The 16,479-nt window shown below is 50.0% G+C and overlaps 2 protein-coding genes across 7 annotated transcripts in view; one reads left to right on the top strand and one right to left on the bottom strand.

Annotated features, from left to right (window-relative positions):
- Nucleotides 1-15: 15 nt before the first annotated feature.
- TRMT2A (tRNA methyltransferase 2 homolog A) lies at nt 16-6,030 on the top strand. 2 transcript variants are annotated; one of them, XM_037497401.2, is made up of 12 exons: nt 16-350; nt 609-1,162; nt 1,367-1,475; nt 1,689-1,870; nt 2,034-2,148; nt 2,248-2,363; nt 2,440-2,551; nt 2,952-3,074; nt 3,298-3,373; nt 3,647-3,763; nt 3,907-4,003; nt 4,098-6,030. In XM_037497401.2, the coding sequence occupies exons 1-12, from the start codon at nt 327-329 to the stop codon at nt 4,342-4,344; spliced, it is 1,872 nt and encodes a 623-aa protein (XP_037353298.1). In that variant the 5' UTR covers nt 16-326; the 3' UTR covers nt 4,345-6,030. The 2 variants fall into 2 exon arrangements, with proteins under 2 accessions (XP_037353298.1, XP_037353299.1); XM_037497402.2 differs by lacking the exon at nt 3,647-3,763.
- A 556-nt stretch (nt 6,031-6,586) lies between these two features.
- The window catches only part of DGCR8 (DGCR8 microprocessor complex subunit), a 38,071-nt gene continuing 28,178 nt past the window's right edge, over nt 6,587-16,479 (bottom strand). For all 5 annotated transcript variants that reach the window (XM_037497397.2, XM_037497398.2, XM_054690587.1 and 2 more), the window contains 5 exons: nt 10,164-10,264; nt 9,774-9,880; nt 8,229-8,356; nt 7,784-7,897; nt 6,587-6,839 (listed from right to left, as the gene is read on the bottom strand). In XM_037497397.2, coding sequence (XP_037353294.1) covers nt 6,756-6,839; nt 7,784-7,897; nt 8,229-8,356; nt 9,774-9,880; nt 10,164-10,264 — 534 coding nt within the window. In that variant the 3' untranslated portion in view covers nt 6,587-6,755. The remainder of the gene's footprint in view (nt 6,840-7,783; nt 7,898-8,228; nt 8,357-9,773; nt 9,881-10,163; nt 10,265-16,479) is intronic.

Raw genomic sequence — 16,479 nt, 5'->3', positions numbered from 1 at the left:
TCACCGGAAGCCAAGCTGATAGAGTCGCGCGCCCTTAGCTGCACGCTCTCGCAGACGTGAAAGCTGTCGGCGAAGCGAGCGATCGGCGCGGGACCCTGGTGGGCGGGCGGTACAGCCCATGTCCAAGATCTGGACCTGACCACCGAGGGTTCGAGTCCCGTCCCACCCAGTGGCTGAGCCGGGGGTGCTGGGGGTGTATTGGTCGGAGGGATCGGTCTTGCCGCATCTCACCCGCTCTCTGAGCCCCTCCCGTGTGCCAGGCCCAGGACGAGGTGGCGGAGGTGGTTCTCTAGGTGTCCGAGACCAGGCTGCAGACGGACCGGACGATGAGTGATAATCTCGACAACGAAGTAAAGGGAAGGGAGATCTCGATGGGAGATTTCGAACGGAGATGGGGATGGGGTGGAGGGGATTGGCTCTAAACCCCTAGGTGAAAACACGGGGATGGGGCATGAGATGGGAGAGGGAATATGGAGAATGAGGACAGAAAGGGGTGAGATGGGTCTTAGGTGCGCTGATGGATGGAGATCTAGGTGAGGGTGAGGGATCGTGAATGGTTCAGGTCCAAGGTCCAGCACTCAACCCAACCCCTGCCCCTCTCCACACAGGCCCAGGGTCCAGTGGAAGGCTCTGAACAGGACAGAAGTGCCCTGGTTAGCCCTGCATTCCTGGCCCCCCAGGAAGAGAAGGAAGAAGAGAGGCCCCGGGCAGCTGCGGAGTTAGGGCCTCAGCCTGGTCCCTACAGCTATATCAGAGATGACCTGTTCACGTCAGAGATCTTCAAACTAGAACTGCAGAACGTACCCCGCCATGCCAGCTTCAGTGATGTCCGCCGCTTTCTGAGCCGCTTTGGCCTGCAGCCCCATAAGACCAAGCTCTTTGGGCAACCCCCCTGTGCTTTTGTGACATTCCGCAATGCTGCTGAACGGGACAAAGCCCTTCGTGTGCTGCACGGTGCCCTCTGGAAGGGCCGGCCACTCAGTGTGCGCCTGGCTAGGCCCAAAGCTGACCCAATGGCCAAGAAAAGGCGACTTGAGGATGAGAGTGAGCCGCCAGCCACATGCATTGCTGATGTAGTGACCCCTCTTTGGACTGTGCCCTACCCTGAGCAACTTGAGCGGAAGCGACTGGAATGTGAGCAGGTGCTACAGAAGCTTGCCAAGTGAGTTTGGGCACAGGTACCCCTTGGTACTCTGGTACCAAGTGTGTGATCTGTGTGTTATACAATACACTGAGATAGGCAAGGAAGACGTCAGAGTTGTCAGTGGGGATTGTGAGTTCCCAAAAAAGGGCCAGGACATTTGGAGAGTGGCTGGGGATGGGTGGGGACCATCAGGCTGAGTCCAACTTCCTTGCCCAATTACAGGGAAATTGGAAACACTAATCGGGCCCTGTTGCCTTGGCTGCTCTCGCAGAGACACAAGCACAACAAGGCCTGCTGCCCACTGGAAGGGGTCAGACCATCACCCCAGCAGGTCAGGTTTCATCCTGTCTTTACAAAGCTTCTTTGACCTCCCATCCTTTCCTGTTTTGCTGTTCTTTCTGGTTCCCATCACCTGTCAGTTACCAGTCTCATTCCTTGGATTTTTTCATTTCTATGAGACAGTAGGGTTTCTCACTCTACCACCATTTTTCACTGGCCAGGGTAAGGTCAGGTGTGTCTTTGTCTCCTTCCACTCTCCCTGCAGACCGAATATCGTAATAAGTGTGAGTTTCTGGTTGGTGTTGGGGTGGATGGGGAAGACAACACTGTTGGCTGCCGGCTTGGCAAGTACAAGGGTGGGACATGTGCTGTGGCACCCCCTTTTGACACCATGCACATCCCCAAGACCACGAAGCATGTGGTGAAGGCCTTCCAGGAATTCATCCGGTAAGGAGAGGCTGGGAGCTCCCTAGAAGTTGGGGTGGGGGGTGGGGGGGAGCTGGGTGGGGTATACAGGAGTGAAGTTTTTTGATGGTGGTTAAGGGGAGGGGAGGAGAGGGAGGCTGCCCAGTCCTGGTCAGTGGGTCCTGCTCACTCATGGCTCCCACAGGTCCACTCCATACTCGGCTTATGACCCAGAGACATATTCGGGCCACTGGAAGCAACTCACTGTGCGCACCAGCCGCCGAGGGCAAGCCATGGCCATTGCCTACTTCCACCCCCAGGTCTCACACAGGTCTCACACAGGAGTTGGGGGGGAGGGGGATTTCCAGCTGTGAGTGGACCTCAGCACAGACTAACAGCATCTTCACTATTTACTCCAGAAACTGAGCTCTGAAGAATTGACACAGCTGAAAGCTTCCTTAGTACAATACTTTGTAACAGGGCCAGGCAAGGCCAGTGGGGTGACCTGCCTCTATTTTGTGAAGGAAGGACAGCGGTGAGGCACCCAGGTGGGGGTGGAGTGGGCCCCTCTGTGAGCTGACAACACTGACAAACCTACCTACTACCCATAGAAAGACTCCCAGCCAGGAAGGCCTGCCCCTGGAGCACATGACTGGGGACCGATACATCCATGAGGATCTTCTGGGGTTAACCTTCCAGATCTCCCCTCACGCCTTCTTCCAGGTAGATAAGTGTCCTTAGGGGGTCAGAAGGATAACTTGGAAGGAGACCTGACCTAATGTCAGGATGTAACTGGAACATTGGGTTTGGGATGATGCTAGCAATTTGGGGTGAGCTCTGGTAGAATTTACAGTGCATCAGTTTGATACTCACGAAGGAGTACTACTACTATAAGTAGGTAGGCGTCCATTTTGCTGCTTAAAGCCAACGTGAGGTTACCTAGCATCTTACAGGTTGACAATCCAAAGACTGGCCTGAAGGAATGGGGGAGATCTGGGAAGCTGGGGCCTGTGCTGTGAGGTTTCTGAGCAGGAGTGCCCAGGGAATGCAGACACAGGGCAGGGGGAGGATATGAACTGACTAAAGGAGCAAAGGCTGACCAGTGCAGGGATCTGTCCTCCAGGTGAACACCCCGGCAGCTGAGGTACTGTACACAATCATCCAGGACTGGGCCCAGTTGGACACAGAGAGCACAGTACTGGACGTGTGTTGTGGCACTGGCACCATTGGCCTGGCCCTGGCCCCGGTGAGTCCTACTCTAGATGAGTTGCTCGCTCTCCACCCACCCATCCCTGCACCATCACCAACTTTTGATCCTAGTGACCCCCCAGTGTGAAGACTGGTCAACCCCCGGCCTGTCCCAGAACCTTTTCCACTCCCCACAATGCTTCTGTCACTTCCCTCCCTGAGGAGGTCCCTCAGGGCCGGGGTCAGTAGGGTGCCATGTGTCTGTGCCTTCCTCACTTCAGAAGGTAAAGAGTGTCGTGGGGATTGAACTGTGCCAGGAAGCTGTGGAGGATGCCCGGATCAATGCCCACAACAATGGTAAGAGCCAGTGCCACACAGTGGACAAGGGACCCTGGGGGGCAACAGCTATTCCTACTGCATACCTCAAGGCATCACCTGGAAGCCACATGAATCCTAATGGGCTCCTGTGGACCTACCGAGTGCCCATGATGCCTGGGACTGCCCAACATGAAGGGCGAACAGGCCACAGATCATCTTAAAAGCATCTCTGGCCGAGGGTTACAGGTCATCAGGCAGTTGGTAGGCTCTGTGGGACTGGGTGTCCTGACAGGGCTGCCATGCCCTCTCTAGAGCTGAGTAATGTGGAGTTCCACTGCGGGAGGGCAGAGGAGCTGGTACCTGCCCTGGTGAGCAGACTGGCTTCCCAGCAGCTTGTAGCCATCCTGGACCCTCCCCGTGCCGGTCTGCGTGAGTGCTTCCTGTTGGGGTGGTGCAGGAAGAGGAGGGCAGTGGTATCTGGGTGGCATACCAGGCTACATGGCCACAGACCTACCCCACCCCATCCTTGGATGGCACCCTTGGAGACCCAGTCCATTTCTGCATCTCTTCAGATTCCAAAGTGATCCTTGCCGTCCGCAGAGCTGAGAACCTCAAGCGGCTGCTGTATGTTTCCTGTAACCCCCGAGCAGCCATGGGCAACTTCGTGGAGTGAGTGCGAGGTGGTCTAGGGCGGACTGTGGCCCACCCCCAACCCCGTACCCCACTGGAGGCCCTGGCTTGGCTGACCTTGACATCTCATCAGCCTCTGCAGGGCTCCTTCAAACCGGGTGAAAGGCACCCCTTTCAGGCCAGTCAAGGCTGTGGCAGTGGACCTGTTCCCGCAGACCCCGCATTGCGAGATGCTCATCTTGTTTGAAAGGGCAGAGCACCCCAATGGTGCAGGGGTCCTGGTAACTCCAGTCCAGCCCTCAAAAGGGCCCCAAGATAACACCCTGCAGGAAACTGTGACCTCCGCCTCTTCCCTTCCCCAACAGCAGGAAGAACATTAAAGCAAAGCCTGCTCTGCATTATAGGAACAGGCCAAGGGACTCCCTGACTGCTTGCATGGCTCCAGGATGCTCGGAGGACATGAGACTTGTCCAGGAGCCCATCTATGTGGGCTCCTAGAGCCTGCCACCTTCCCCAGCCGCCCATGTTTTTTTGACCAGCTGGGCCACATGGGCCAGAATAAACAATTACTGAACTACCATTCTGTCTGTGATGAGAGCCCAGAATGTTAGCATATAGGCTCCTCTCTGGCCCCCACTACAGCACCAGAGGTGATGGGGGCATTTCATGCACACTGTGGGGGTGGGCACAACTCTGAATCTTGGGTTCCAAACACCCTGCTGGCCTGGGAATAGCCAAGAATCAGCTCAATTAGGCTGGGTGTCAGGGCAGCTCTCCCAGCCCTTCTTGGGGGCCAGAAGTGGTGGTGGTTTAATAGAATGTCAGGTTTTATATGTAACTCCAAGCAATCTGAGATGTGGGTGTCAACATGTGGGGTAAGTCATAAGGCAAGGGGCTGCCCTGCCTACCTTCCTCACCATAGGGTATAGTTCTCTGCACTGAGTAGACTTTGACTTCATTCTATCTCCAACCTGAGCGCCCACCCAACCCTACCTCCCACAGAAGAAAAAAACACCAGCCATTCCCTCTTCGACAATTTTGCTTTATGTGTCCATCAAGACTCACCCAAAACAACCTTGGCCCAGCTGCTGCCTGGGAAGTACATGACAGGCTGTGGTTGCACAGAGGTGGTGTCAGCCCAGGCTCTGCCTGCCCTCTCCCCCACAAGGTGGCTGTGTGCATACAACACTCACACCCACACATGGGCCAGAGGGAAAAAAGGACACAGGTGTCTACAGCAAGACCCACAGGCCTCTAGTAACACATCCACAAAGCTTTGGTTCCTGATAGCACATCTGGCTGTTTTAAGGGCAAACAGTCACGGTCAGATGATTATTCATAGCAGCAGACAGGAGGCAAGACAGAAGCAGTGTCTAATTACAGCAACTTGATTTAAGCATTTTGTTTTCTAAAGGTCAACACAGAAGCCAACCTTGGTCATACAGGTGGTGAGGGAGGGATATGCCCTGATTGGCATTCCATCTTCCTGGAAACAAACACCATCCACAGGAGACAGACACACCTGTGAAACGTAACAGTGCCACAAACACATGGCACCAGGGACAGGGAGCCAATGCTGACCACCACCTCACCTTTGGGAGCAACACAGGTTCCCAAGCACAGCCACATCCCTGGGACTCAACAGGGACACACTGTCCCCTGCACCTTTCCACAGGGGTCAAGACAGGAACAAGAATGCTGGTCAGAAGAGAGGGTCACTGAGCTTGGCTGCATGGGGCACTGCCCCTGAAACCCAGTGAAGCCATCCCAGGAGCAGGACAGCTGCACTGCACAAGCACGATAGCTGAAGAGGTTTATGATCAAGGACAGATTGCACTGAAGGTGGTTGTTTCCAAATAAGTCCACGTGCTAAGATGCACTAATCATTTATAACTGCTACGTGATTCCAAATCTATCTTCTACTTTCACTGCAAAAGTTTCTTTCCAAATGCTAAAATATCATAAAAGCTTTAAAAATTGATGGGCGGACAGATGAACTTGACTGCAAAAAGTTTTTAGTAAAAAGTTGCTGGAGGCCAGGGAAGATCAAGGTCCTCAGTTTCTAAGAAGGCATGTTTTTAGGGCTTGAAGACTTACTCAGAAAAATGGCCCCACAGTCCAGCCCAGAGACAGGGCAACAAGCCAGGAGACTGGCAGACTTCATACTCACACTAGCAATGTTTCAAAGCTGAAGAATAATCACCTTGATGGTTTGCCTATAGTCTCTGAAAAATAGTTTTGATGCTAAAATTGTTTATTTTAAACCAAAAAGGTCTGAAATGATCCTAACTCATAACTTTCTCGAGAGAAAAGGGGAAAACAGGAGTCAGGGTAGAGTTCAGTGCCAGCGTGATTCTTCTGACCATGGAAGCCTGGGCACAGGGTAGTCAAAGGACTTCAGCAATCACTTCCTTATTTCATCTGTCATCCAACTATCATTTGTCACAGTTCTTGTTACATATTAAAATTCATGAAAACCTTCATAAAATCACTCTACAAGTTCATATAAGCAGAGGTCCACAGCTGACTCCCAAGCTTGGCTTCCACCTGTATAGCCAGGCTGAGTCAATCCTTGAACACATCCACTTGCACCTATGGGCAAGCCCTACCCACCCACCCCCGCCCCCCCAGGAAGAGCTGAATGGTCCTGGTTGTTCCTGTGCACCGGAGTCCCACCCGCCTGGCCCAACCTCAGACACAGGGCCACAGAGGAGGAACCAAGACGGGAGGCCCAAGACTGCACTGAGTGGTGTAGTGGTCTCCCAGGCAGCACCCAGCCCCACTGTTCCCCTCACACGTCCACAGTGCACAAGGGCTCGCCACCAGGCTGGGCAGATGCTACAATAGACATCTTCGGCTTCTTTCGAGTCTCCTCCTGGAAGAATAACTAATGTCAGGGAAGCTAACAAGATGCAGCCCAACCTTGGGCAAGAGGTTCTGGGAGGGGATTGGGGCATGGCAGAGGGTGGGGCTGCATCCTGCAAACTGATGCCTCTGGAGTAGGAGGGCACCATGCTCAGCACCTTCCCAAGTGGGAAAGAAGAAAGGAAGGCCTGACTAAGCCAGGTGCGGGGGTTGGGAGAAGGGTCTCCTTGGGCACTAACACTGAGTATCACATCCTGATGCTTCCCTCAGAATGGGACATATACCTAGAAGTGAAGGGTATGAGGAGGTCTCAGGCACTAATCAGGTGTCTCTCACCACCCTTAAGAGCAGGAGCGAGGAGTGCTGGACTGGAAAGGTGACACAAACAGTAGATGCCACCTTCTCAGGGTTTTGTACAGGTACAGGCCCTCGGTTGTATAAAAGCACAGCTGAGAAAGATCCAGCCCTAAAAGCCCCTTCTTGAGTGGGTAGCTTGAAGGTACCAAGGGGTTCAATCATTCTGTGAATCATGCTCTCCCCTTCACATAACTGCTGAGGACCTGAAGAGGAAGAGGTTCAGGGTGGAAGTTTGTCATGGTGACCCTGAGTGAGGGAAGCCTAACTAGTGTACTGTACCTGACCTCAAATGGCCAGGGCCGAGTGGGACTGGACCCAGGCCCTTTATAATCGCAGACCAGGAATGCCAGCTCTCTAAAAATAAGTGATTTGATACAAGTATCATGAGTGCTAAATCTCAAAGAAAAGCAAATGTAATCTTTAAGAATTGAGGGTTTGGTAGAGGGGGGCTTTTCTAGGGCCTAGGATTAGGGCATCAGGATTAGGGCATCAGGGGTCAGTGTTTCCCCTGCAATGTGGTGGAGGGGAGGAGATGGAGAATGGAGAGGGGCCGTGGCCATAGCTCTGGCCAGCATAATGCGTGGCTCACACACTCACCCGCTCCTCAGCTAGCCTCTTCATCTCCTCCTGTAGCTTGCTCAGAATATGCAGGTTGGGCTTGTTCTTCTTTGCATACTGCTGCAGCTCAATCACACTCTTGTCTGAAGTCTCCTGGAAAGCACAAGGGTTCTCTGCTCTTTTGAATGGACTAGCGGGCCCAGGTCCCCAGCCTTCACCTCACATCAGGGCCAGTAACCCTCCACCTGTAACCCCTGCCTCACCCTTAGATCTGCCTCAAGCCCCAGTTCCCTTCCCATACAACCAGAGTAAGGCCCAGGACCACTCTGGGAGGGAGACCAAGAATAAACACCCCACCCCCAACCCATACACACTCACACACAAAGATGTGGCCAGCAGAGCTACTTACAACAGGACCCAAATTGTGTATTCCTGAGTCAGGGAATGTGATGCATGCCCTAGGTCTTGGGAGAGGTCTGATTACCTGTTTGACCATCTTGCTGCTTTCCCGGCCATACATGCGCAATAAAGATCCCCAGTTCTTGACATGTGGGTGTAGTAGCTGAAGGATTTTCTGAGAAGCTAACTGTTTCCCAACTCTCTTATTCTTACCTATAAAGAAAGGAAACATTGAGGGGGGGGGGTCACAAATTGAGGTACCCACATAGCCACTTCTTTAGAGAGGAACACATCTGCCATTCCCCCACCTAGATAAAGGCACAGTCTATTCTATCACCAACATGGGTCCTTAGACAGTACCCACCCCTGACCCTGCTTTGTGAAACTGCGATCAGAGGCTCTCAGAAGCAGGACGTGGCCGAGATCACATGGCATAAGTTGCCTCCCTCCTACCATGACCCCACATTTCCATACACACAGACAAGCAGCAACGCAAGTTGTGAAGCATGTGGTCTAGACTACTGGGGGGCAGGCTGAGAAGGGGGCTCACCCTCTGCCATGCTTTTTGAGGAGTTTCTAAGGCAAGGGAAGGCAGGGCGAGGGCATAGAGTGGGTATGGAGAAGGGCAAGTGCCAGAAGAGAGCAATGGCTAGGCAGGGCAAAGCCAGCAAAGCCAGCACAGTTCCCAGACAAGACCTCTGGCTGGGGGTGGGGGTGGTTAATCTCAGCTACAGAATCGCTCCTCTGTCCCATGCCCTGCCCACCTGGCTCAAACTGCATCTCAATGGGCACTAGTATCTGCTGGGGTACAGGGCACATTAAGTCTAAATGTGGTTATACAATTTGCCCTTGTGCATAGACTTCTAATGTGCACAGCACTGGTTTTGTGTTCATAGTGGTTATACAAAGTTTTCTTTTAAAGTTGTATTTGACAAGAGTAGTTACTTCACATACCAAATTAATGAGACATACACACACACACACACACACACACACACACTCCTACTTCAGGGTGGTAATGAAGTCTGAGAAAGGAAAACTAGAGAAAAGATAGAGAAGTGTGACTCTGAACTGTTTTTAGATATTTAAGAATTTTTTAAAAATTTGAAACCAATGTGGCACAATGTTAAGTTCTTAATTTCAACAGTAAGTATACAGACGTATAATATTTCAAAATAAATGTCCTAAACCTAGAACAAAAATAAAATAGCAAATTAGGCACAGAGTACACGTGGCATAAACAGAGCAGTGTGGCAGAAGGGCAGGCACATCAGAGCCCAGCAGCTTGGAGAAACTGCTGTTTAAAAGGACACCCCGCTCCTACCATGAGGACCCAGGGATGGGCAGGGACAGTGATGACAGGATGGGAACACTCAGGCTAGCCGAAACAACTGGCCTGAGTCTAGGAGATAGGAGGTCAGCGGTGCCTCAGGCTGTTTCAGCGTCCACCTGAGAGGCTCATGAGCACGCTGCAAGTGGTAAACAGACACAGCGTAGCTGGGGAGCAGAGCAGTGGTTGGAGGCCCACAGAGGCTCAGAACTCCCTGAGAGGACACACAGAGGGGCAACACCTCCCAGCAGCCATTTGAAAGCGTGATGGGTAGTAGGAAGGAGGGGAGAAAGTCCTTACACCAGCCTCGCACTGTGTGTTTGCCGCAAGCCATGACATATTCACTCTTCTGGTTTTTACCAGGAACCACTTCAAACTTTATAGATGTGTCACCCATTCCATGGTTTCTTTAAGAGAAAACAGAGACAACAGGTGACATCAGCTGAGGCAGAGGTAATGGCTGCTCGTGGGAAGTCCTTTAAGGGTTCTCGAAAGAGAAGCTAGAGGAGAGGACTCACTGACCACACCCAGCTCTACAGGGGCCTGATCACAGAGGACTCTGTATGCACAGGGAATACTTAGAATGGTTTGGCCTTTAGCTTTGCCTTTCGAACCAGAATAAATGGTCAGTAAGGATACGGGGCACCCAGAGAAGAGACACCAGCCTCCCACTCGCCATCCCTACCCTACCTTTTAAGGCACTCGTGAAGGATCTGATAGGGAGACAACAGTCCAGCCTTGCTGGTCAGCTCGTAGACCCGTGAGTCCTCGATACTTATGTGGTTAAAATACTACAAAACAAAGCAGTAATGCCTAAGTGCTGGATCAAGGCAACTGGAACTACCCACCTCATCCCACTGCTGGTTTCCTGTGGTCTTTATTACCTCACTGTTCATGCCACACCCCAACTCAGCATCCAGCTCCCCCCTGGGAGCTGAGCAAGCTAGGGCTTAGCAAGGACCCAGACTAGATGGCCAACCAGCCTGGGAGCCTTTTTTGATTTTCAATCTGCTCAACCATTAGAAATCTAAAGATAGCAACCTTAGGAGAAACACTGTAATTAAGAAGAGAGGAAGTAAGCCAGACATAAGAGCTCTAGTCTAAAAAGGCCAAGTCCTTGAAGCTCAAAACTCCACAGAAAGGAGCAGCCCAAGAGAGAGCCCTGAAAGGCTAGGCTCTAGATTTTAAACAGTGTCATTTTGGCTATGAAACCAATCACAGTGACCACAGAGCACAAAGGTTAAAAGGGGTTTTAAGTCTCAGTGCTATCAAGCTATTGCCAGCCACTGCAACATGAGTTCGATCCCTGGCCAGGTAACTAACCCCACATGGCGAAGCAGACCTCTCCTGTCTCACCCACTGGTCCCCTCAGGAGTGTATTTCAGTAGGTTTGCCTGTTCTGTTCCCCACTATGTCTCTGGTGAATCCTCTCACCACACCCCACCTCTTTCCTGTACCCCAGTTCCTATATGCATAAATGTTTAAAAAATAAATAAAATAGGGCCTCCCCAGTGGCGCAACGGTTGAGAGCTGGGTTGTGAAGGATGCCTGCAGCCTCTGCAGCGCCGATTCGATCCCTAGCTGCCAAGCGAGGGTCCCACATGGCGTGCAGACCTCTCCTGCCACCCGCTGCTCCCCTCAGCAGTGTACTTCGGTCCTTCTGCCTGCTCTGCTCCCTGCTCTGGCTCTGGTGAATTCTCTCACCCTCCCGCGCTTCTGACTGTACCCAGTGCTTGTATAAATAAATAAATAAATCTTTTAAAATAAATAAATAAATAAATAAATAAAGTAAGTAAGTAGTAATGATAATCCAATACATTAACAGTTAAGGAACTACCATATGATGTCATTAGACACAGAAAGGACATGAAACGCCAATACCCTTTCATGATAAAAACACTCAACAAGGGCCTCCCCGGTGGCGCAGCGGTTGAGCGCTGGGTTGCAAAGCTGCCTGCGGCCTCTGCGGCACTGGTTCAATCCCCGGCTGCTCCCCGGCCACCGGCCACCGGAGGAGGGTCCCACATGGCGTGCAGACCTCTCCTGCCACCCGCTGCTCCCCTCAGCAGTGTACTTCGGTCCTTCTGCCTGCTCTGCTCCCTGCTCTGGCTCTGGTGAATTCTCTCGCCCTCCCACGCTTCTTACTGTACCCAGTGCATGTATAAACAAAACGAACAAACAAATAAATAAATAAAACATGCCTCTATTAAAAAAAAAAACACTCAACAAGGGCCTCCCTGGTGGCGCAGCGGTTGAGTGCTGGGTTGCGAAGCTGCCCGCAGCCTCTGCAGCGCCGATTCAATCCCCGGCCACTAGGCGAGGGTCCCACATGGCACACAGACCTCTCATGCCGCCCGCTGCACCCCTCAGCAGTGTACTTCGGTCCTTCTGCCTGCTCTGCTCCCTGCTCTGGCTCTGGTGAATTCTCTCACCCTCCCGTGCTTCTGACTGTACCCAGTGCTTGTATAAATAAATAAATAAATCTTTAAAAAAAAAAAAAACTCAAACAGGAAGAGACCTTCCTAAACCTGAATAAAAAACCATCGTAAAAACTACTCAATAGTGACAAGGATGTCTATTCTCCCCACTATTACACAACATTGTACTGGCGCTTCTAGCCAGGGCAGTAAGGAAAGGAAAATAAAAGGATGTAGGAAGACTCTCAACAGTCTTTTAACTGCAGTTGACATAATCCTATGCAAAGAAATCTACAGGAAAAACTACAAAAATAAAGGGAATTTAAGCAACAGGACACAGGAGACTATACAAGCAAGATGCATTTCCATAGGCTAGCAGTAAAGAGTTAAAATTGAAACTAAAGTACTACTCATAAACACCATAGCACCAAAACACCTGAAATAAAGCAATCTAAATCTAACAAAACATCTCCAGATTCTGTATGCAGAAAACAATCACACAGCAAGAAAAAACATCAGGGCCTCCCCTGGTGGCACAGTGGTTGAACGCTAGGCTGCGAAGCTACCCTCAGCCTCTGCAGCGCCGGTTCCATCCCCGGCCACTGGTGAGGGTTCCACATGGTGCACAGACCTCAGCAGTGTATTTCATCAGTCTGCCTGTTCTGTTCCACGCTCTGGCGAATTCTCTCACCCTCCCGCGCTTCTGACTGTACCCAGTGCTTGTGTAAATAAATAAATCTTTTTTTAAAAAAAGAAAAAAGAACATCAAAGGTCTTAATAAATACAGAGGTACTCTGGGCCCATGAATCACAGCACCCTCTATTGTTAGCACATCAATTCTTCCTATATTTATCTATACATTTACCACAATTCCAATAAAAATCCCAGGAAAATTTTGTAGATGTCATCATACACAGGCAGGAAAGAGCCCAAATGTTTTTGAAAAGGAAGAACTAACACAAAGATTCACCCTGATTTCAAGATTTCAAGTCATTAAGATTGTATGGTACCGGTGAGAGGACAAACACAGATCAAGGAGACAGAACAGTGTCCAGAAACAGACCCACATATACAGGGTAACCTGGTTTCTGATAAAGGTGCAAAAAGAGTTACAGAATTGTTGGGGGGAACAGTACGAGCTGAATGAACTCCTCCCACTGATGTTTATGAGCTCCACCCCCACCTCATGCCAAAGATATCCCAGGTGATGCCCCCCCCATCATGGGGGGGGGGGAGGTTGCTGGAAACTAAGGATGGCATGAAACAGTCATGCAATGCATGAAACCAAACACACCTGGGCCTGCACTCTCTTGCATTCTGTGTATGTGTGTATATGTGCATGCGCGCACGCGCGCTCCCTCATTTCCCTTGTAAATAAACCTTTTATTAAACTTTCCCTGTGTGCCTGCCCTTGAGTCTTGTCCTGAGTGTTTTTTCAAGCATTTGGGTGAGCACTCCCACTCAGGCCATCCCTTATCGCTCTGGGGTTGCCCTGTTAACAGTAGCATACACCTATCATAGAGCCCACAGGGGGATGGAGGGTGTTACTTACACTCACCTGAAAACCTATTATTGATCACCTCTAACTGAAAGCATGCCCAACGCCCCTCAAACAAGAAGAAAGAAAACACAAACAGCATGGCTCCTATGGCCTGCACTTCAGCAGCAAAAAAGGCCCAATCATTGACACAGGTGCTGGACACCATTTAATGAGGTTAAAAACCAAGTCCTCACTCCTTGCCCAGAAGGCAAGCTTCAGAGGCTTGAATAAGGGAATTTATGGGAACCAGGTCATAAGACCAACCACCATGATCAGAAGAACCAGCCTAGCCCTAGGAATGCAGAGGCAGACGCCAGAACATATTCTGTGTCAAAGGTTAGGGCCCCAAGCCAGATATCCTAGCAGGTAACTGGTGCAAATGACATCCAATTTGGAAAACCCATGAAAGAGAATGAAAGAGAACCTCAGATCTTTCTTGGTCCACAGATCTCTCCTGTCCTGCCCCCTGCTCCCTTGCAGCTTATTTCTATAAATCTGCATTTTCTGTCCTCCACTGTCTCCAGTGAATTTTTTCACACTCATGCGTCTGGCCTCACCCCAGTATTATACCACCACGAACAGGAACCAACACAAATGAATCCCACATGCATCATGCCATGTCAGAGCCTGATTCTAAGGTACCTACTCTGTGTCTCTATTAACATGACATTCAAGAAGTGGCTAACCTACAAGGACAATTCAGTGCCCAACAGGGATACAGGTGGAGTTCTAACCACAAAAGGGCAACTTGAGAGAATATGAGATAGGGAGAACATCTGAAAATGTTCTGTGTATTCATGGTGCTATTTATTGGTTACATGATAAAATTATTCATTTGTCAAAACTAAATGAACCATAATGAAAACTAACTCTATATAAAAAAGTAAATTGAAATAAAATGTGGTCACCAATGCCTAAATTCTAAAATAACCATAACACCAACTCACAAATATCTAAAAAGCAATAAAATAACCAGGAAGAAATTACCCAGGTCATATGATCAGTTGCTTTCCTTCTGAATCAGTACCAAACATACATTACCCCGAGTCTCTGCTCCCAGCAGTGCCTCCCAAGTGCTGGGTGTTCTGCATCCTTGCCACCTCATATGTCAACTGCATCTCATTGAATGCAGCCCATACCGAGAGCTCCCAAAGCACCAGGGCTTCCCTGCCCCACCTTGGCATCCTGTCCTTACCTCTGCAGTCCCAAAAAAGGGGGAGAAAACTGCCCACAAACAGGGTCAACACAATTCCACATGGGCACCATGGGAAGAGAACCCAACACCACACAGTCATAAAAACGTGACAGATAAGAGTCAGGTTTGGGTCAACATTTTAGAAGCAAAAGACAAGGCCTTTCCTGTTAGACATTGGCTACTTTACTGCCTCTAACCTAAGAGAAGCTACTTTTTCCTCTACAAGACTTTAAAATGAGAAAGCACACTATTTTACATTTAATTTAGAAGTATAAATATACCTCTCAAGAACATGTAGATACATGTTTGGACACCTATCTGGTCACCCAGGGCAGTTCCTGGCAAAGAGTTCCTGAAACACAATTTCCTGAGAAAGGAGTACTTGTTTTTTATTCAAAACAAATCCCTCAGGATTACTCAGTGTTTATACTATGAGATGGCCCAGTTTGAAGACCCAGAATTGCTTCAGGAATATCACCAGAAAGACCAAATTTGAGATTAAAAGAGGTTGGGAACTTCTAGTCTCCATCATGAGAAATGAGGGGGGTTGGAGATTGAGTTATAGAAGTTCTTCAGCCAGAGGGGCTCTGGGGGTTGGTGAACTCATCCATGTGCCAGGAAGTTGGTATACCCCCACTGCACAGCAGTGGAGGCTCCTGCACTCAGGATCCTTTTGGACATTACCCTAAGAACATCTTAATCTGGCTATTAGTTTATATCTTTTAAAATAAACCAGTAAACAAAAGGGAAGTATTTTACTGAGTTCTGGAAACCATTCCAGCAAATTATCAAACCTAAGCGATTGTAAGAACCCCTGAACTAACAGTTGGTAGGGCAGAGCCTGGGCTCCCCATTTGTAGCTGGCATCTGAAGCAGGGGTAGACTATGGGACTTTTGCTTGAACTGCACATAGGAAGTTTCAGAATTGTGTTGCATTATGGACTCCTTGATGGTTCCAGAGAACTGAAGAGCCCGTGTGTACGGGGAACTGTTAATTGCATTTCCAAGCACCTCTGATGTTGCCCAAACAGTTGCTCCTCCCAGTTTTTCTCCATCTGAGGAAACTTCCTTAATCACACTACCTCTAATGTGATATCATGAAAGATCCTTTACTGTCCAGAAGAGCCCCAGAGCACATGGTGAGGACCCTGAATCCTGCACTATCACCTTGCTTTCAATGTGGAGGAAAGGTACACTCAGCATGAGCACAGCTTCTGGAATCTTGCAGTCTCTATCACGGCAAAAGTCTTACCAGAGGCCCTGATGTGAAGGCTCCAGGGATGAAGCTGAACACAATGACATCTGGAAAATGACAGAACTGAGCACAAAGATCAGCTGGTCATCATCAAAACTGTTCACCTGCAAGACAGACTGGGGCAGCTAAGCAGCAGTCTCCCAGAACCAAATGTGAGGCAGTAACAGGGTTGAGGTGCAGACTGGACAAGCTGCTACCCTTCAGGTGTATGTCCTCGGGCTTAACTACACCCAAGGAAGCCATAGGCAGGTGGTGTGCAGGTGACAGAACTCCACCTGCACAGAGAGACCAGAGAACCAGAGCTTTCAGAGTTACAGGAAGCTACATTATATCTAAGTTGGGAGATCAATCTAGCAGGAAGCATGGGCCACTCTACAACTCACACATCCTGGAGGTGCCAGAGAACATGCCCTGAATCCCTGCACTGGCCACATGAAAGTTGGGTTACCCCTGCTTAGGGAGCCACAATAATGCCAAACACAAAAGGAAACTAAAGCAAGGGCAAGCACAGACATCCAGATTGATTATAAATGAACTGAATTGTCTATTCAACAAGGCATGATGCTGGTAACACTGAGGAGACGATACTAATAGATTAC

This window comes from Talpa occidentalis, unplaced genomic scaffold (genome assembly GCF_014898055.3).
Source record: "Talpa occidentalis isolate TD23 unplaced genomic scaffold, MPIMG_talOcc4v2.1 talOcc4.8, whole genome shotgun sequence".
NCBI classification, from domain to species: domain Eukaryota; kingdom Metazoa; phylum Chordata; class Mammalia; order Eulipotyphla; family Talpidae; genus Talpa; species Talpa occidentalis.
The sequence above is the reverse complement of the archived record's forward strand: the minus strand, read 5'-3'. Positions and strand labels throughout refer to the sequence as shown.

Coding starts and splice junctions, on each gene's coding strand:
- TRMT2A (XM_037497401.2), top strand. CDS start 327: ATGAGTGATAATCTCGACAACGAA. Junction 1,163..1,366: donor GTGCTACAGAAGCTTGCCAA/GTGAGTTTGGGC, acceptor GCCCAATTACAG/GGAAATTGGAAACACTAATC. Junction 3,374..3,646: donor GATCAATGCCCACAACAATG/GTAAGAGCCAGT, acceptor TGCCCTCTCTAG/AGCTGAGTAATGTGGAGTTC.